The 22,313-nt window shown below is 38.9% G+C and overlaps 1 protein-coding gene across 1 annotated transcript; it reads right to left on the bottom strand.

Moving 5' to 3' along the window:
• Nucleotides 1–1,321: 1,321 nt before the first annotated feature.
• Nucleotides 1,322–22,298, bottom strand: EXOSC7 (exosome component 7). The gene is made up of 8 exons (XM_058833607.1): nt 22,141–22,298; nt 20,301–20,402; nt 19,504–19,598; nt 14,612–14,774; nt 10,048–10,118; nt 5,338–5,461; nt 4,233–4,388; nt 1,322–1,899 (listed from the first exon to the last, which is right to left on the bottom strand). The coding sequence occupies exons 1-8, from the start codon at nt 22,195–22,197 to the stop codon at nt 1,795–1,797; spliced, it is 873 nt and encodes a 290-aa protein (XP_058689590.1). The 5' UTR covers nt 22,198–22,298; the 3' UTR covers nt 1,322–1,794.
• Between the last annotated feature and the right edge of the window lie 15 nt (nt 22,299–22,313).

Raw genomic sequence — 22,313 nt, 5'->3', positions numbered from 1 at the left:
AAGTGATAAAAGACAATATGTACACTCATTGTCACTTCTTGGCTCTACTACTGTGTAGCACCATTACAACCTACCTACACCATTTCTTAAGGTACTGAAAAAATACCAACCCTTCAAAATACAAACCTTGGGCAAATTCTGGGGGACAACTTTATTTTTTTAATGACCTGCCTGTTACACTGCTTGCTATAGCAGTGGCTACACATACCTGAAATACACAGCTCTGTTGCAGTCATCTTTAATGTATTTATATGTATAACCTTTAGCAAAAGGACTGTAGAGATTTGGGGACCTTAAATACTCCATATACTTTAATGTGATCATGATTATTAGTTTGAGCTGTAGTATGTTCTGTCTTGTATCTACTGCTCTCCTTCAGCAAAAGACTTCCTTCCCTTTTCCCCACCAAACATGTTACAGTCAAGAGAAAGTTCTTAATCTGGTATCATAAAATTGAAACAGAAAATTCAGAAAGTGTTGCTTGAGTAAGAGCTAAATAACTCCTGGATTATTATAGTAACTTCTGCCATAAAGTTTGTTCAAAACAATCCTTACCATTTGCAGATGAAATATCAGCTTCTTAAAAATCAGCTTCTTCCTTTGACTTTTTCCATCTGTTGTCTCTTCCTATCATGCCAAATAAACACCTCTTACTCTTTGCTGGGCCATCCAATTGATGTAGGGAGGGAAGCCACTGGTTTCAACACCTGGTGATGCAACTTGTATCCATGCCTTATCTGTGATCCTCTGCTTTTCCTTGTGAAGGATCATTATTGATAGCCACTATGCTTTTCCAGCTGAATTATCAAACTCTTAAAGATCAACTTAGTTTCCCAATTACCTTGGCCATGTCCCTTCTCCTTAGCCACAGTGAGATGTTTTGGCTGGGTTACTACTGAACCAGTTGGCAAAAGGGACAGGTAGAGCTCTAGGGAGCAAGGAGAACATAGCATATCCTGAGTTGGAAGGAACTCACTGGGATCATCAAAGCCCAACTCCCGGCCCCGTACAGGACACCAAGAGTCACACCATGTGCATGAGAGCATTGTCCAAACACTTCTTGAATTCTTGTCAGGCTTGGTGCTGTGACCGCCTCCTGGGAGAGTCTGTCCCAGTGCCCAACCACCCTCTGGGTGAGGAACCTTTTCCTGATATCCAACCTAAACTGTCCCTGACTCAGCTTCAGGCTGTTCCCTCGAACAGCCTGTCACTGGTCACTGAAGAGAATAGTTCAGTGCCTGCCCCCCTGCTTCCCCTTGTGAGGCAGCTGTAGACAAATCTTGGTTTAAAATATGAATTGGGAACTTGGGACCATGTTGTATTTATAGTAAAATCTAACCACACTTTATTCAAGGAATAGTAAGGTAATTTGAAGGAAGACTTCCACCTCGTGCTGCTCTCATTTGTGCTGCATTGAAGACAACCCCATATGCATTCTAGAACATGGCAGCTGGCTTACAGAAGTGAAACACATGCTAACAGAATTACATGGAAAGTACACCAGTCACTCTGGAAAACAGATTCAAGCACTTCCCAGGTAACAGCATCAACTGCTGCTTCTGCACTTCCTAGGTGCCAGAAATTACCTGTATTGAAAGCCCCTCAAATTTGCTTATTTGCATTTAACTGTATTAAACAAGCTTGCTTTAAGTTTAGTAACATTTTGAAAGCCTCTTAGCCAGGAGGATGGCTCTACTGGAACAACAACAAAAAAAAACCCAACCCTTTTCTTTATATACAAACTGACAAGACTGCAAAATCAATTAAAAACAGTTTTGAATATTTAATAAAAAGTCATCCTAGAAATCCAACTTTTGGTCGTGAAGTCCCCAAATTCTCTTCTTCATCCAAAATCTTCTGAAGGGCTATGTGAAGTGACTTGCCTACTCTTTGTCCTGTCTGCAAAGCAAAGAAAGCAAAATAAACCTGAGACATATGCTCATTTACAGGAAGACAACTCTTATGGAACACTTCCTTTTGACAAATATTTTCTCTTTGATGATTCATATACACCAGCTGGTATCATAAAATATGCTTTTAATTTAGAAAAATAATGGTGGTGAAAGTTTCATTTTAAATTGATTAAGTTTTGGAAAAATGTACACACAAAGGCAGTGCTCTCATTCATCAGAGAAGCATTCCACAATCATTAGTACCAGATCTGTACATCACTGGATCACTCAGGAATACAAATTAAATTCACATCAGGCACAAGCACACATTCAAATCAGCCAGCACAAAGAGCATGAAGCAATATTCTAGCTGCCAGAGGACAAGAGACACCTGACCAGCAAAGAAGCCTACTAAGAGAAAGCTAAGTAGACTCTTCTGAATGTGCTCAGAATCAGTAAAGTGAATTTAGACCAGCTGAACACCCTGTCCTGTGGCCAGAAAAGCCCAAAATGCACACTGGCTGCACCACCAAATCACTCTGTGGGCAGATCCTTTATATGATCTGTAATTCTGTCCTGTCCAAGGACCTTAAAGGAGTTAACAGAATGTTTTCTTTACAGAAATAAACTCAGCAGTGAAAACCAAACAGGATTAGCTCCAGTGCTGACCTCTATTCATCCCACATGCCCAAGTATACTGTGCAAGGTACAGGGCAGAGAAATATTGGGCAGTGGTGAAATAAAGATCTTAAGGCAGTGGTGCCCATTGGAGCTTTCCCAGGGTCTCTGTAAATCCCTGATCACACCCATCCCTAGAGAGCCAAAGGCAGATTATATTAAAATGAGTTTATTGGTTCCTGATCTATGCAGCAAAGCCTAGGCCTTGCCACACAGCTGACACAAAACTCTGTTTCACCTCCTGAAACCACGCACAAGCCTGAAAATAAGCTACATTTTAAACTGAAGAGCCAGGCGCCAGAATACGGACAGTGGTACCAAAGGAAATTTGGGAAGAGCTTTGTTGCAGAAGGGTAGCTGTAAATCATAGACACCATGAGTCATACTACATAAATAGAGGCCATAAGAACAAGAACTGTTACAGCTCTGCACTGGGACAAAGATCACTGCAGCAGTCCAGAGGGCTGATACACTTTCTTCTCCTCAAATGTAGGACAGCATCACTGACCCCAGGTCAAAGTGAGCGGGAACTGTGCAGAACCAAATCATTTGGGAACAGAGCTGTCAGACATAGGTTACCTAGTTCCTCCACTGGGCATTCCCAGGCCTTTTTGTTTTTCTTGATATCCTAATCAGGATGTTAAGGCAGAACCAAACAGATTAAGTCTGACCTTACAGAAAACATTTGGGGTTTTTTGTGATCAGCTTTATCTCTCACTCCTGCAGAGGAATTAGAGATAACACCTCTCTACCCAGGTAAGGGGTATAAAAGGCATATGTGAAAGTAAATAAAAAGCCCGCTGGTACCACTGGGATTAGCACTCTGGATGGACATCATGACATAGTCAAGTGCCATATACTCAGTAATTCCTGCTTGAGACCAACAGTTGTCAAACTTGGCTTCCAACTCTGACAAGCATTCCTCACTAGAGCCATGCAGAAATTAGCCCTGTGTCTCTAGGAAACAGACAGAGCCAGCTTGAAGTATCTCATTTTCATTCTTACTTTCAAGTTCAAAAGCCACTTCTGTCTCATGCTCAAGGCCAAACTCAAGCATGAGAGTTTACACTGGAAAACAGATTTAAGAGCCTGAAGAAGGGTTTGAAATAGATCTTATATGAATGTGGACAGTATCTGGACATTGGTATTTTTATGAAGTAGGGACAGATTGTAAACTCAATAAGGAAGCAAAGAAAAACAACAGTAAAATGAGAACAGCAAGCCTATCATAAAACAAATGAGTTGTGCTAGAACACAATGCACCACCAATTCCAAACACCATCTCTACTTTTATAGGGACTTTACCATGTTAAAAGTTCTGCTCTTTCAGTCTTTAAAAGAAACAGTAAAAGACTGATCATGTTCTTTAAAAATACCCTAAAAGTTTCTCAGCTTAAGCTTTACTGTCTTACAGCTGTGAAGTATTTGCCTGAAACTGAAGTTAAGTACCACACATTTCAGGTATCTAGAAGTTTTAGACAGTATCCACTCACATTAGAATCTGTTTCAAAGAAACTGCCTGTGACCTTCACAAAGTCCCTTGTGCACCAAATCAAAGCAGCAAGGTCTCTGCTCTAAAAGTCCTTACTGAAGCCTTCTGTACACCCAAGCTCCAGTTCATCCAGTATCATCCAAGACAGTCAACTGCTCAACATTCCTTACCTCCATCATTTCAAAAATACTCTCAGGATCCAGGCTACCTTTCCCCACCTTCTTCATAGAAGTGATGGCACCTTTACTGGTCACCGAAATAAGCAGGCTTGCCAAAGAACAGGCTTCTTCCTGTAGGGTAGCATCCACCACGTGCCTATATCCAATCTGCAAGTTAGCGACAAAACAATGCATTAGTTTGCAGATCTCAAAGCTCCCCCATTGAGAAATCAAACTGTGAGTGGTGGCTTTGTTACTTATCTACAGCCTCCCATCCTAAAATCAAGTGGCCTTTGGAAACAGAGACTGACTTGATAACACAGGATTTAAACAGCCTCTGAGCTCAGACTATGGGTACATAAACAAGAGGTGAGACAAGCTTGTCACCATTTCATTCTGTTTTCCTTTCTACCATACTTTCATCTGTATGAAACTCCATATTCACCTATCCCTACAACTCTAAGTATAGACTTTGCTCCCCTCTACCTGAAAATTACACATGCCAAGACTCAGGTGAGTTCTCTTTTCAGCAATGGCCCCTCTACAATTTTATGTACTTTGCTTAAAAGAAATGCGAAGCAAACTTTCAGGTACCTAAGCCAATCACTAACACTTGCAATGGAAAATGCAGCATCCATAAAATCAACCGTGTTAGCTGTGTGCTATATATGGAAGACAAAAACCTGTTTGAATGGAAAGGGATGGTATTGCACCCATGAAAATGGTCCTCAGCAACAAATACTCAGCATATAACTCCAGGCAGATCACACAATCTCTAGTCCTGAACACAGTGACCTCTCATTTTAACATACTGACATATCTGCTGCTCTGGATCTTCAGCAAGGAGCAGACGACAAGTAATAAACAACTCCTCTGCTTGCAAGAAGAGGCATTTTAAGAATGCATCAAGTAGAAACCTACAAGTCAGAGGTGCAAAAGAACCCGTTATTCAGTAAAAGTTCTTAATTAGGAGGCCAAAGACAAACAAATATATACATAGCTAACACTGGCCATTTCTGTAACTCCAATTTTACCTCTAGGGAAAAAAATAAATGGCAGGTGAAATTATCAGAAACTGGAGTTGTTAGGCAGAAAGTCAGAAATTTGTCATGCTTACTTTGCTTAGTGTGACAATACAGGGCACCTCATCTACGTTGACTCGAATACAATCATAGGGGTCATCAGACAGCTCAATCTCTTTGGTGCCTTCTTCATCCTCCAGAACACGAACTTTGGGTATTCTGTGGAAACAAAAGGTGCAGAGTCATTGCCAGAACAGATAACAAATACAGCTGTTATACAGTCACAATTCCAGGAAGTCCCCGTTCTTCCAAATGAGGCAAAATGTTTAGAAGAACAGTACAGAATGTGATCGAAGTACTAACAACTCACTCCCTGAGACTACAAAGAAAACACTGTAAGTGGGAAGATATTTAGGATAAGATCACCATATTTACATCATTCAAACAGTTAAAATTTGAGCTGTTTTTTTACACTACTACACGGGGAGAAATATGTTTGGAACTTGCACAAATCAGTTCTGAACAATTCTTTATATGTACAGGAATGTCACAGACATACAGGAGACAGATTACCAAGACTGAATCTTTTTGTTCTGTGGCTCCCAACCTTGCAGACAACAGTAAAGTTGTCAGGATTACATCAGTTGCATTGCTTGGCAAAGGTGTGCCATCAGTAGCAAACAGAAGTAACAAAGCTGTTCAGGAAAGAATAGCACCAACTGAAAAGATTTGGGGTGAAATGGTTACATTAGTAAAATTCTTTCTCTGGTAAGATGAGAAGATTGGCAAGATACTCTACTGTTCTAAGGGCAGATATACAAGCAATATATAACACATCAGGATGAAGCAGTGGTGAAAACCCAGGCAGAAATCCAAGAAATGTTTTCTTCTCAGTTGTGAATGATGAGCTCTCTCACAAATGAGCTAGACAGGCTCCTTATCAGTCGTACATACATTGTAGTTGTGATAGCCACTAATGGAAGTTTTATGGGATGATTTAAGGCAGTTTCCTTAGCATAATGAATAAAGTAATTTAAAATGATTTAGTAGAAGATGGTATCTCAGGCAGCCAAGAATGTCAGCATCTTATACATGTTCATTTATCCATTTTAGTGCCTGCTAGGATGGAGTACTGACTGAGAGACTTGGCATTACTGGCCAGTAAAACACACACAGAGCTCACCCACACTACTCTCTCTTTCACACATTTGCACCTGTAAATAAAATATTTCAAGATGTCTCAAGACAGCGAACCTCAGTAACCACAATCTGATTTTATATTAGTGCTTTTAGAGTAGCATTGTGTTTTATAACTAAAGTCTGGAGGCTACATTCTTTTATACCCTCTATAACAAATCTCTTCTTTTAAAAAAGGAGGAAATAGGGACTGATTTAATGAACATTTCCCCCCACCAACACAAAGTGATTTTGCTTCATCCCTGGAAGAGTATTTTAGTTATTTGTGGCTAAAAGTCGTAGTGGCAAGTACTTCAAAACAGCTAACCCTCCTCCAGTGACAACAAATTCCCTACAAGCATACTGGCCTGAGCCAACCCAAAACTAAGACTTTGAGTAAGCAGAACAATTGTGATGTGCGCTTTTTCCGGAAATGAAACTCCAAATGTTTTCCAACTCATTAGAAATACATCAAAGCCTATTTTCAAGTTTAAAATATTCCATTACAAGTTGATGGAATAAAGTCACAAGGTGACTAACCCTCAAGCTACACAGGACAATGGACAACACTGGACAACAGCCTAGTCAAGCAAGAGGTATACGTGCCAGAGGAGTATTTAAAAAACAAAGCAAGATTTTAGGAAAATCTCTGAGATTAAGCAATTTTTAACTCCAACCTAGAATTGCTTTGAAACCAGAGCAGTGTTTGGTCTGCAAGAAAAAGTTGCCAGAATTAATATCTGAAAAATGCCTGCAAGGACTTTTTTGGCCAAGAACAGATGAGAGAGGTGTAAATTGAAATACTGCAAAGGCAAAAAGATCAGACACAAGCATCACAGTTGCATAAAAAAGGGGTATATGGACACAAAAACTGTGCAAAGTGAATGCAGTACAAAGCTTTTCCAGAGCACTGTAGATTTCCTCTCCCAGTTTGTCAAAATTTATCTTAAGAAATAGCTGTACATGTTTACTTTGCAACTTTTATTTTTCTATTTTGAGTCCTACAACTAATCAGGGCAGAGATCTGTACAGCAAGGCTCAGTCATGTAACAAACAGTGCTCTTTTCTGTGTGTGCAGATCCAGATTTCACAAATGCAAAACCAGTCCCACCCTTCCAAGCAGGCATCAGTTCTGCCTCTACCATGCTGTGCAGCAAAAACCTCAGTATTTGCAAGGCTGTTATAAACTTTGTCGTTTTTGTAACTTGCCCATTTTCTGCAGCCTTGGTTTCAAGTAGGCACATTCCACAGGACCAAGTTTAATGTCCTGACACAGTTGCTAACTGCAAATTTTGCAGTATCTACTTCCATCATTAATAAATCGATCTTTAAACATCTGGGAGACATGTGCAAGAAGGAAATCTGGTATCTGCTATCTTGTACACATGATCTTGATTGCAGTTTTTAGAACTCAATGAACAAAACAAAACTGAGAGGAGTAAATATTCCCCCTAAACCAGTTCTATTGTCACTGCTCCATGCCTGTAGGGGAGAGAACAAGTCAGGTCAGGCATTCAAAGGATTTTAATCCCGTAAGTCTTGCGCAAAATTCCGTAAGTTGTGATGTTGGATTTACTTAGCTCTAAAGCAAAATGTGTCTGCAGATATTACAAAAATGCTCAGAGCAAGATTTTAAATTGAAGCTGAAGCTTTCAATATCTAAAGTTTTGTAGCTTCAAAGAAACAACAGCAGCTTGAGCTCCCTGCTCTTTGTTCCAATGCTCTAGTCAACACTGGCAAAGATCTGAAAACACTTAGAACAAAAACCTGGTTGTAAACAAAGTAGGAAAAGCAAGTAAGAGTCAAAGAGGGACAGATGTCGAACACAGTTCAGAACACTTAATCTGAAGCAATCTTCAAACTGACATCTTGTCCTGTTTGGAGAATAATATTTTATGGAGAACAGGCAGCTACTCTTGAACAACCCTGTGTCAATCCAAAAAAAACCCAGTAGCTACAAAGGGAAGGGGAGAATAATAGTGAATGAGGAAAGCAGGTTTTCACTTTGAATTTCACCTCTTGACCTTCTGAGCTTGTATGAGATGAGCTGTACTAGCATTCCCTGCTCAAATCAATTAGGGTTTTCAAAGGTATAAAATCAACAGGCTGTGCCATACTGTACCACATTTTGAAATGATACATGACCCGCGATGTTTGCCCACAGTTTAAAGATTATATAAAGGACACAGCTGTCAGAGAAATAAAATTTAGTAAGAAATATTAAAATAATTACACCCTCCAACGTGTTGTCCATGTTCCCAGAGCAACAGATTTTCTTTCATTCACTTATTTAATTCATTACTTTTTATATGATCATCTCTCTCTTCTGGTCAAAGTAAGAAAAAAGCCCTAGTTATCTTACAAATAAAGTATGAGCTGTGGATCTGCAAAACAACTCACATGGTAGCAACTGTTTGAACTATATGACTTCTGCATCCTGGCAACTCACACACAGAATTACAGGCATTTCTTCTTTTTACTGTATTGCCAACTCCTTTGTGAGCCATTACATTTTTAAAAGTATTTCTTAATCTTATAAAAACAATCTACTGTTAAAAGTTACTGCTGAGAACTTGATTAACATGAGAAATTTCTCAGCAACAAATACAACTTCTAGTCTCAGATGGATAAGTCTCCCCTTATCCCTTTGAAAGTGTTTATAACCTGATATACTGCCTGTCTTCAAAAGCATATTTTCCTCTTCTTTCTGTGCATACTTTTCCAGATCTAGTACTGTGCCTTTGATTCCCTGTTAAGTAAGCCAGAACTACACTAATGACTTTAGCAATTCTCTAATTTAATGCTGAAGAACAATTTGAGATCCAGTTTTAAAACATTTGTTTGTAGAAGTCTAGGTTTTGCACCTCTACCAGCTATTTTTGCCATGTAAGTTATTTAGCAAAGCTATTCACTAGGTTGTTTTTCTCAAGGGTGCTACAAAACTCTGTACTCCCTTTCACCTACAGATAAGCAAAGATAAAAACAATAGAAAAAATAGTAGTAAATCTCATTAAAAACATGCTCAGAAGACTTGCATCATTCATTCTACTAGATTTTACTTTTCCATTCTTTGCATTATGACGCATGGGGCAAAGTTCTTTTATAGACACATTGTTTCCCACTCCCCACAATCTCTCACTATCACATTTTTCCTCTTAATTTTAAAGAGAAATCTAGGCTGACAGTTAATGAGAACAAAATCAAGAGTGGAAAATCAGGGCTAGTTACAAATCAGTAGTCACACTGAGAGAGGGCTTCTTATTCAGGAGCATCACATATCAGTAAATCTTATTTCAAACCCACAAGGCATCAACACCAAGGCCTCCAACTACCTGCTACAAACCCACGTGGTCAAGACTATTTTTTCTGGATCTGGCTACAACAAAAGTTATATTGTGAGCCTGATTGTGCATAAGAGGTAATATGACACCTGATCATTAGAAATTGATTTAAAATAACATTAGTTCATGTTACTTGCATGCAAATGACTGCCTTGTATCTGAATGCAAACTGTCTTGGGTACTTCTTATTTAAATAAGTAAGCATTAAAAATGCTTTGCTCACAGAGAGTACTTCTTTTCCACTTCCCATGCCACTTCCACCCACGTGAAATAAGATCTGTGCTTTACCTTGTGTTAAAGAGAGCTGCCTTCACTGCGATAGAGATTGCATCAAAGATGTTCCCACCACATTCTAATAACTGGGGAGGAAAAGAAGAATCTCTTTAAAAGAAAATCAGGCTAAGGTCCTTAAAATGAAGCCTTTTATTTTATTTAAATCTACTTGAAAAGGAAGAAAATTAAATACCAGAACAGGTTTTTAAAAAACAAAGTTGTCTTTAAAGCCTATCTATGAAAAGAAACAGATAGGAAATTAAGATTTCAGCTAACTGTATTATACATGCAAAATAGAAGAGTTAATGCACTTCATAATAAAATTAATGATAAAATTTAATAATAGAAGCTGAAATGAAACCATCACTGTTCTTATTATCTTGTGCTAAGGTTCTGAACTAGTCTATGACCAGAATACCCTTTATAAACCCATCACATTAATTCTTTAGTGTTAAATTAAGCCAATCAATTTTCTATATTTCATTTCAAAGAGGAGCCTTTTTTTAAATATCAGATGGACAAAACCAACTGGAAGAACTGCTTTCACAGAAGAAACATGCATTGCCACCAAGAACATGGTATGGAAAGCTAGTTATATAAGGTGTAGTTATGAAGGCACATCATGATTTATTCTCTTTATGGGAGTCATCGTCAGGTTTGTCTCGTAGCTGAAAGTGATCTGAGGAGAGCCTGATGTCAAAGTCTATTTCAAATGAGTGTTATCAACAAGTGAAGTGTGTGGAGGGAGCCTAGCTCAGCTTCTTCCCATGAAGATCAGGAGTACAGCAGTCAAAGGGAAAAGCAGCACTGCATACAAGGTAACAAGGGAGGGCTCCCAAAACCACTAATACCTTCTGCAGGCTGCCAGGCAAGTCAGGGATGTGTCTGTCCATAGCCTACTGTCACTTCTCTGACAAGCTCAGCTCTCAGCTGCCACTACTATTTCCTGAGAACACACACATATACTAGGCCTTTGGAACTACTTCAGCAAGAACATATGGATGCTTCTCTGTGACATCAACCTATGCTGTATGACGAGAGTAAAACACGTTTTGCAATCCTGATTGCATTGACTGTTCTTCAAAATTTATTTAAAAATGAGATAAACTCATGCACAGGGAGAATATCATAAACGAGATATTCTGTAAAGACAGTTACTTTTTATGAAGACAGACTGAATAGTGTAAAAAGAATAACAAAAAGTTGGGATAAAAAGCTAAATACAAAGGTGATTAGATTATTTCTTTGCACGCAGCTGCTGGATACAGAGAGGTTAACTTGCCCCTTTCAGTCATTATTGGATTTTACTTGGTAACACAATAAGCCCCACAACATCTTTGTTATTATAACACAATAATGGGATGTGCCTGCACTGTTGCTAGGCTTGTGTTCAGGCTGCTGTTCTAAAGCCTTATCTGTACTACAGTGGCTCCTAGAGGCAAGGAACACGGCCTGCACAGAGCATGGTGCAACAATTCCTCCACAAAGAAATCAACACTTTTCTCAGCTGAAGCACCTTGTACTGACATCCCTCCCCCCCCCCCCATTTATTTAGTTATTTTTAGGACTAGGAAAGCCTGCACAACTGTGAGTTATGGGAAGCAGAGAGGTCTTGTCTGCTTTTAATTTACTGATATGCAAGTGAAAAAGTTAGGGGAAAGAAAATATAACACATTGTAGACCTCACCTTATTCAGAGAAGTTTTTCCTCCAAAAGTAGAGATTCCTAACTGCTCTTTAATCAGACTGGGGGCAGGAGGGGAAACAGAAAACATGAGGAAGTCCTGGAAGGTGCTCAGTAGTGAACTGCAAAATTTCAAGAGAACCTAATGCACCCTGTCCTCCTGACACACAGTCTGCTGTGACTGGGTAGGGAATGATAAGAGATTGCACACTTTGATTCTTCTTGCTTAGCCCAGCAGGCTGCTGGGGCATATTATGGGGAGAAGGCTATACATATATATCAATAGCCACTCAAAAATGCCTAAAACCTTACTTCTGACATCAATAGCTTGCTTAGAAAAGGAAAGAAATTGAGGGAAACACAGAGAGGGTGAGAACAGGCCTTTGTGGTACTGCACGCTGGTAAGCTACTATTGGAACACCTTCCACTATTAAGAAAGAATGCATATACTCTGAAAGGTCAAGGTATATATTCTCAACCTTTGACACACCTATCTCAATTTGTCCGTATGTCTGCATCTTTGTGGGATGCATGGTTGAAGTTATTTTTTTCCAGTCTGACTGTACAGAATTATAGCATGTCCCAAGTACACTGACCACTGGAAAATATTTGAGAGATGTTTTTAATTGATAAAGCTGCATGACTGCAAGACACGCTATTTTCTCTTTTGAGGCTGCATGTGTCAAATTTTGTTAACACAAAGGAGCTGAATAGAGATGCTGCAATCAAAGTGCATGTGGCTAAATTGCATAGCAATAGAGTATTCCAAGCTCATAACACTCTTTCTGGATCTTTGTCTTTTGGAATGAGAGGCTTTCAGACAAGTACCTTCACACCTGATTGCAAGGTATCAGTATTTTCAGCCTTACCACAGATTTCAGGCTTATTTTCCCTCCAATTTAACTATTACAACACAAACACCAGTGTAAATAATTTCCAGGAATTCTGAAGGAAAGCATCACCCAAAGGACTCCCTATGAGTGTTGTTTTTGTACTCAGAATCTGTCTCCCTCAAATGACTAATAATGTGAGTTGCTCCTCACATTAGCCCAAGTGTCATCCTTACACCACACCCTATAAAAAGTAGAATTCTATAGGAATGATTCAGCAACAGCAGCTTCAGGAAAATCTGTAGGTGTCAAATACCTAGATTACGTATACACTATCACATGTAATATACATGTCTACAGTTTAGAAAAGGAAATATTACAAATATGTCAAAAATGTGAAAATACAGAGGCCTGAAGAAGAAAAATAAGGTGGGGGTGGAACAGAATAAGAGAGAAATGTTAACAGTATCTTGTTCTAACTGTACCAACAGCTCTTCAATGGCTCACACACAAAATCCCTGCAGAACATAACATTAAAAAGACTCATCAAGCTTAGAGTTGTAATTATGAAACTGCAACGGATTCTTTATTGGCACTGTAAAAAGAGCTAAATGTAAAATTTCTCACATAACATAGGCCTGATGTTCATAATTCTGATACAACTAGCTGCATGAAACACAGAGACTGTTTTTCTCTGTGACTGTGGACAACCAACAGATCTGTCCAGGAAGAATCACATAACAACCAGCTGTATCTCAAACAAAAGCTATACAGAACAGTGTATATATATACATATATATTTATATTTATACACATATATATACACACAGAAGCAGACAGCTTTATGAAAGTCGTTGTTTGTGCAGTGCCTATGCAACGTTAAGCAGCATGTTGCTTAAATAAGCACAGCATTTAATATTCTGTATCTCTGCTTGTAATTACCTAGTAACTAAAGGCCCCAGTGTGATTTCTCAGAACTAACACTTCATTCTCCATTAAACCACACCAAGCTGCAATAAGCCAGTGGCTCAGGCTGTTAAAGCACTCAGCTGAGGTACATATTCCATCATTTTGTAGCTGGACTCTCGGACCATCTCTACTATAATTATGCTAATGCTACTGCTTTTTAAACACCTAGTGAACTAATTTTTATTTCACATTTCATATTTTTCACATTTATTTAGGTCTTAGTCTAAATGGTCCTGTTTTGTTCAACAAAACCCTGTATTTAATTTTCTGGCCATACAGCTTAACATTTTGCACATTATTTCACAGACCCTAATGGATTGCTGTAAGATCCCTTACCATATTTTCATTTCCAAATTTGACATACAGAAACTCAACTTTGGACCAATAAGAATTGGAAATAACATTCAGGAGAGTCTGACTTGCAGACTCCTGTTGAAATTCCCATGACAGAATGCTTTAAATGCAGCATATTTTGGAAATGTTTTTGAGCTGCTGCAGGCATCAGATTTGTACGCATAAAATTCAGTTTCCATTATTGTCATGGGAACAAATGTTCAGTTTATCTTCTACGTTAAATACACATATACAACTTTCCTCAAAAAGCACCTAGGCTAAACCTAGCTTTTGCTAGAAAAGCTTCTATTTTACTTTAGTGAATTAGGTGTGATAAGAGTACAAAAAACCGGACAGATGGACACTTCTGTTAGGGCTAACATGCACCCATGGTAACTTACATTTACTTGAACAATATATTTGCTGTTACATCTAGCTTGGAATAGAAGTTTACCCTTCTTTAGTGGCAATTTCATTGTCAATATAAGATCACTGCTTTTTACCTGAGACAGATTCAGAGTATTCAATGTTTTATTAGTTCTGCAGTGGAAGAGAAGCATCAAGAAAAGTAAAAAAAGAGCAAGCTGAAATTAGTGATTAACTACTATAAGTAGATTCACAAGAAAACTGCCATCCATCCTGTGATACATTATATCACATTATGAGAAGCTTTATTTTTAATAAGAAAATACAGAAGGTTATGCTAAGTCAGTCTCTGCCTTAGAAACATTTTGCTGAATCTTAGTTTTCATTTCTGTACTTACCAATACGTCCACGTAGAGAACCCAGCAGTGCTCCTTGGGATTAATACAAAGGGATTTCAAATCTACACTGTTCTCGCAGCTGAATACTCTGTATAGTGTATTTGCTATATCTGTGCCAAGTTCTTCTCCTCCCCGGCCTTCCAACTCAGGAGAATTTGAAGAACTAGACAAAGAAAGAAAAGAATACTTTCACTTTTGAAGCAGCAAATACCCAAATAATATTTTTTAAGTATAAAGCATTAAAAGTCTCTAAGGATTTATCTGTACAAGAATAAGCATCCTATCTGAAAAGGGTTGATTTCCATTTTACATAAGAGAATATTTTGATACAGATAATATACTGACATTTTGTTACAAATACTAATGCTAACTAAATCCCACTACCATCTTCAGTTCCCCAATTGTAATTAAAGTAGTATTTGGTGAATTCTCTCAGATACTACTTCTTAAGCACTGTCACCTTCTATCACCTCAACTCTTTTTAAAAAAAAAACAAGTGGGACATGTGTACAAAGTTCACAACAGCTACCAAGACAGCCTAGTAAGAGTTGAATGTTGAATTATTAGAAGAGTGGCTATGAAGAGAAAGATATGATGATATGACAAGTAGAACACTAATTTTTTATAAGTAACATGACTGCCTGACCTTAATCGGTAATTTCTTTACTGAGTGTATTGTCTGCTATCAAGCCCCTTAAAGAAAGCATGTCATTACTCTCTGCAGCTTATGGAGAACAACAACTGAACATCTTTTCCTGAAGGGATTTCACAAAGTCTGTGGTTTTCACTTCCCTGATTTCAGTGTAACAAACTATTTATGAGCAGTCATGCAAGAAAGTCTTGGGTGCTGGGGCCTCGTACACAGCTAAGAAACTTCTAATAATAAAAGAAAACAGGCCTACAAAAAAAGACAAAAAAACCCCAATCCAAACAAACAAAAGCAAAACCAAACCAAACAAAAACCACCCAAAACCAAAGAAAAAAATGCCTTGCCTCCAAAGAACAACAAAATAGAGTAGAAATGTCCAGAGATTCATATACAGCAAAATAATGAGCTAAGATTCCAAACCCAGCCTCTGGTTTATAGAGACGGCAAGAACATTCTCAAGCAGTGGACCTGAAACAGAATTGCAAGTCTTGTTTTAAAATAAACCAGTCAGACCTCCACCAAACTAATTCTCATTACAGAACATATCAAAGGAAGTAGTTACACCGAAGTAATTTTGGTCTGTTCAAAATCTGTAGTGGCCACGCCCTGTACTCTCCTGGTGGGGCACCTCACAGGGCAAATTTCTCATACATGTTCTGTGTCTATATGATGATCAAAACCTCAGCACACCAGGAATATGACTATACAGCAGAAAACTAAGTCTTGGAATATAGTCCTTTCACCTTTAAAAAAAGACAAACCCAAAGAGCTAAAGATTCCGATTATCAAGGTGTGACTTAAACCATCAAGTGAGCTGTGCCAACAGTACTGCAGAATCTATAAGCTTACACATAATTATCTACTATTATCCTTACCTCACAGTAAATTCTCCCCACTTGTTGTTTGCAGAGTTGATGAAAACTCAGAATGTCAGGAAGAACTACTGGATTTTATAGAAGTTATTTGCTGCTACTAGAAACAGACAGCACTACACATGCTTAAAAATACAAAGAAACATTACTGGCAATTAAGCACTGATCTAGTCTTCCAAACTATATTTGCCATGTGAATAAGCATTGCAAGTGTGACACAGAATATTATTCAGGGTTATCAGACACCAATTCTATGAGATAGGATCTTTTCTAAGTATAACTCAGTGCTGAGGCAGGTCTTCAGATTGTATTAAACAAGCATTTATCCATGGGAGCAGCTTTCATGCAAGCTAACAAGACCACTCTGTTTAAGCCATAGTTATGCAAGCATTATAATCCCAATGGCAAGTTGCAAGAATTAATGCAAACTTCAATCTATGCCTCATCATTATTTCTAAGCACAAAGTTTTATCAAATGTTGTATTTTTTGATTACAAGTGGATGCTCTCTTTGACAGTGAGTAGAAAGAACCTAAGACTCAATTGGAATATCACTGTGCGTTTCACTGTATCTTAATTCCATTATTATTTTAACACTTCATTTCCTTGCAATCAAAGTGAAATAAAGAAGCAGGGTTAGCAGAATATTATTATAACTATTTGGTAAATACTGCCACCTAATGCCTACAGACTATTGCAGGAACTTATACTGGGCAAAATTTGGAAAGGGGTTGTCTTAACAGGCTAGAAAATGACAAAAAAAACTTGGCTTATGGAGCACAGAAAGAACCTAGTAGTGGTACAGAATTTCTACGACCAAGCAGCAGGTAACTTTCAAGGCTATCAAAATTATTTCAGTGTCACATTGCCTAACAATCTAAGATTCCTCCTAAAGCATAACGATGCTTCTAATGATCAATACTGAATTTCAAAACTCCTCCTGTCACCAGTCAAAATCTGTTCCAACAGTTAAACATTTCTGACCTATTGCTCAGGCCATTAATATACTGTAATCTACAGATGGTCAGATGGACAAATATATTCCTTGCTTCCCTAATTCCACAAACAAAATCTGATGCATGCAAGGAATTCAGATGTCTGCTTTTCTTGTTGTTTCTACTTCTTACAGTTTGAAAGCAATAAATCAGATCAGCCACAAAACTCAAATGTGAGAAAAGCAGACACAGCAGTCTTTCAACGTCAAGGGTCAGGATGAATGCCTTCTCCAGTGATGACAGGCAGTAAGAATACCACACAGGACATAGACTTGTTTTAGGATAATTAATTTCTAGGATCACAAATCAGTGCCCCCAAAATCAACCCTTCCAGAGATTTGCATTAAAGTCTGTCTCAAAATGGGACTAAGTGTGCTCCTCAGCACGCTTTCAGGTAAAGGACTCCGAGCAGAATAAAGAGAAATAGAAGTTTGGAGCAGAGAATTATACACATGATCCACCAAATGATTATTTTAATCAGTAAAAGAAACCATGAAAATTTTGGGAAATAAGCATTTTAAGACGGTAATCACTGCAGTCTGAGGTTCTATTATTAGCTTCAACAATATGAAAGCCAAATAGAACACCCAGGAACTTCACCAGTAGATTCAGGGCATTGAATTATGCTCAGTTACTACCACCCAGTGGCAGTCTGGAAAAGCATCAGGGTACTGACAGCAGCTCATTCCCCTTGACAGACAACAAGCTGCCTCCACTTTTTGTCTTCTGTGTCTTTCTGGAAGCCAAAGGACACCTTTCCCTGTGCCACAAGCAAGTGACAATTGACTGCACTCTTCTAAAGCTCAGGCCCTTGGATCCTCTTGTCACAGAAGTTAAAGATTACCTATTTCCTGAACTGACTAGATCCAACTCCCACAATATTGATTCACATCTCCTCCCATCCTATAAAGCAGAGATTAACAGAAAATACAATCTAACATTAATCTAATGAGTTGAAGTTTTTCTAATATCTATTTACATACACAGGAAGCATCACAGAATTGCCACATGTCCACAGACCACTTTTTTTAGGAAGGAAATGTCTCTGCTGTCAGTGGACTGTCTTCATATAGAGACAACCAGAAAAAAAAAAAACCCAAAACAATAAACACATACTATTTTATACACTTCATGCATGAGTTCTAACAGCAGGACCACATTCAAGACCATCTTCCCATCTGATATTTTTTGAACAGCAATTGTAAAAAAACTATCAATTCACAGGTAAGTGCTTTCCTTCAAAGCTCAAGTTTCCACAGTTAACTAGAACATACTGACGCACAGTCTTAGATAAGGCTGCACAATGTGACATACCAATGTTAAGGGAGCTATAGATAATTAGGCCAGAAAGATTATTAGATACACACTTAGTACCTCTCACACCTTTAGATTTTTTTAATGGTATACTGGTTTAATGTCAGAATAGCAAAAATTTTTTTTTTTTTAGTGAGAATGAAAAGAGATGTCACATGCAAAGCAGCCAACTTGACGATGCCAAGGCTTTTATGAGAGGCTCCCCAAAGCACTTTAAATCACAAAGAACAGTTTTGGGTTAGTCTGCCAGACATGGATACTGTAGTCTCAGGCTGCAGACAGTATAGACTAACACTGAGATGTCACTGTGCTATCTCAGAGCAACCTGAAAACAAGAGTTCTCAGTTTTCTTCTAGCTTCTTCCATAACTGAAACACTATAAAGACTGTAAGGATAAACAACAGTCCATCTGTAGCAAAATGCAAGAAATCTGATTAAAAACAAACACCATTTTAGTTAATGCAAGATGTATTCACTGATAAATATATAACTAAAATTTCTAATTAGTTTTTGCATCTGGAGTTTACACTGGAGGTTTTATGTTTTTTTTAAACAAAAAAAAAAGTTTTGTACTAAACACACTTCAAACCTTTTCCACTGCTTTCACAGACAAAGTAAGTAGACCTTTAAGTACAGTTAAAGTACAGTCTGCATTGGTCAATTCTTTTCTTCCAAGTTACTTTTTTTGAAAGAGGTTTTTCTCTATTTTTATCATGGCAAAATCAACAGCTGACATTTTTTAGTCATTAAGTCCAGTTCCAAGCATGTGTACATGAACCATTACTCTTTTCCAGCTGCAGTGATGCTATGCAATTTGGGATTGTTTTATTTAACCTGTTTTCATTCTTTAAGTCCTGCAGATTTGCTTCTCATGGCTTTGCAGGACCAGCAAAAAATTTCTCAACATTCACTGCTGTCAAAACAGTAAAATGACTTATTCCTATTACTCAAACCTAGAGGAGGTTAGTGGAATGAAGGCATAAATTTCTGAAGAATGGCAAGACCTGATTAGTCATTTATTCCAAATATTAGATCGATTTCATTCTTTTTCTAGTATACTAACCAGTCAACAAAAAATTCCAAGTAACCTTCATCTGGTTTCTCCAACTTCGGTGTCCCCATTTCAGCTTTTATGCCTACCAAGATATCAGTTTCTCCCTATTAAAACAAAAACACATCATACAACTGGAATTATAACTACAGAACTATTTGTTTAATTTAAATGTCTATGTTAAGCTGTCATTTCTACCTTTCAGTTACTAGATCATTCTATCAGAGTGAACTTAAAATAACATTTTTTTTAAAAAACAAAAGGCTTTAGAAGGACAATATTAAGTGTAAGAAGATTTTTCAAATAATTACCATACTTATTACTTTTTTCTAGGTTAAAAAAATTCTTACTATCAAGACTACTTCTGTCATTTTGGTTCTGTAAACAGCTTTCTGTAGAACCTTCATAATGGTGCACAGTACATTTGTCTTCTTCACAGTCACCACATCAGAAGTAGTTTTGCTTCATTTGAAAGGAGTAGGAATTTTTGCCCCCTCCCCTCCCAGGAACTGGGCACAACAGCAACTTCAGTTTTGAACACTAAATATTAGATTTGCTCAGACTGAAGGCTGTCCAGGCACTTGACAGTAAATCCAGCTCAAGCCAGCCTGAACTAATTATATATCCTGACATTATTTCCATATCACATGGTTTCACTTGCTGCTATACAAATACATGCTATTACACACACACACACACACACACACACACACACACATCCCCCTACCTACAAATAGCCTCAGATTAACTAGTCACATGAACAAGCAATTTCATCAGCAAGGTACCCAATCCTTAAGAAATTTACCTACCAGCTTTACTCTTGCAGATCCACTTGTGTTTGATACAACATCTGTTTCTACTTCTGCACATCTGTAGTCTTCACAGCCTCGACCATCTACACGAAGGTCTTCCTAAGTATGACAATCAATATACTGCACTTAAGGGAATCAGTAATGAAAAGTAAAAACAAAACAAAACAAATAAACAAAAAAACTCACTACAAACCAAAAGCTCTGTGACTTTAAAGTTTTCTTCTCCTATACCAAATGTAGCAGTAAAGAGGATATAAAAGCAACAGCTTGTAGCTTCACCATGGAATACGAAAGAACCAACTTGTATACTTCTATCTTTTATTTACAGCTTGCAACAAGCCATCTGCAGGCAGATATGAATTGCACCAAATCCCTCTAATTCCCAAAAGAAAGCTTCGGATTTCAAAACTGTAAAGGTCGTGACTTTAAATGGTACTTTACCTAGTACAACCCAGATCTTTCCTGGGATAGGCAAGTTTTACATCAGTAATTAGGACCCCAGCAGACAAAAATTACACACCAGCCTTCCAAATGCTTTGATCTGTCTGTATTCCACAAATGCGTATTACACATCCTCTGATACTACACGGCTTGTTCCCATAAAAACAGGTTGTTTTTCAGTAAATTTCAGTGAGAATACAGTTCTTCTATCTTTGGGGCTTCTCCTCAGACACCTTCACTCTTACTCCTTTGTCCACTCATGTTCCTTCACTAAGTTATAGACCAAAACTCTGTCCAATGGCAATAATTTGACGAAGAGCCATGGAAGAGCAAGGAAAGAGGAGTAAATGGGGACAGAAGGACATTAAACTCTTAGAGAGCATCCCAAGGAGGGCAATGAAGACGGTGAAGGGCTCTGAGGAGAAGTCTTTTGAGGAGATGCTGAGATCACCTGGTCTGTTCAGCCTGGAGGAGACTGAGGGCCTCACTGCAGTCTGCAGCTTCCTCACAAGACGAAGAGGAGGGGGCAGGCACTGAGCTCTTCCCTGTGGTGACAGGACAGGACAGTGACATGACCCAAGGAAATGGCCTGAAGTTGTGTCTGGGGAGATTTAGGTTGGACATTGGGAAAAGGTTTTGACCCAGGGGATGGTTGGGCACTGGAACAGGCTCCCCAAGGAAGTGGTCACAACAGCAGGCCTGGCAAAGTTCAAGAAGCATTTGGACAATGCTCTTGAGATGAATGACAGGTTTATCTTTACAAACAAGCTGTGGGTCTGCTGGTAAGATGCAACTATCACTGAGAGATAACAGAAACAATGGGAGGGATTCCCCTAAAGGATGGAAGAGACACTGAGGAAACACCACGAATTCCACAAGAGTTAAGAATTAAGAAGGGATCATGCATTGGGGTGGGGCGGGGTATCCCAGGTATCAGGTGTTCAGGGAAAACTGTACCTTAGGCCGGGAATTAGGATAAAAAGGAGGCTGCGCCCTCCAAAAATTTAAGAGACCTCAGGAGAATGCCCCATGGCCTCTCCCTTTACTGGAATAAAGTAAAAGGACTCCTCTGTCTCCTTTTTGGACATAAACCTCCGGTGTTTGTGGATTAATTTTCCTGACACTCTCGAGCACATGGTGTGATTCTTGGGGTGCCCTGTGCAGGGTTAGGAGTCGGACTTTGACGATCCTTGTGGGTTCCTTCCAACTCAGCATATTGTGGGATTCCGTGAAAACAAATCCACGTCCACAGGCTCCCAGCCTGCTTCCCGTTCCGATGCTCGGTGTGCTCCGATGATCACTACTCCAGAGGTTCACCACCACACACAACGGTGGAGGGCTCCCTCCCTCCTGCCTCCCTCCCTCCCCAGCGCCACTCTCTCCCCGCCGCCGGTACCTGCACGCCGTGCACGATGTACAGCTTCTCCGCCTCGCTCAGCACCACGGACGCCATTCCCGCCGCCGCCTCACGGCCGCAGCTGCGCAGTGTCCCGCTTCCTCCCTGCCTTCCTGCCCGCCTTCCTGCCTGCCTTCCTGCCTCCCTGCCCGCCTTCCTCCCTGCCTTCCTGC

The sequence above is a fragment of the Poecile atricapillus genome, chromosome 2 (genome assembly GCF_030490865.1).
Source record: "Poecile atricapillus isolate bPoeAtr1 chromosome 2, bPoeAtr1.hap1, whole genome shotgun sequence".
Classification (NCBI taxonomy): Eukaryota; Metazoa; Chordata; class Aves; order Passeriformes; family Paridae; genus Poecile; species Poecile atricapillus.
This window is presented reverse-complemented; position numbering and strand designations above follow the sequence as displayed.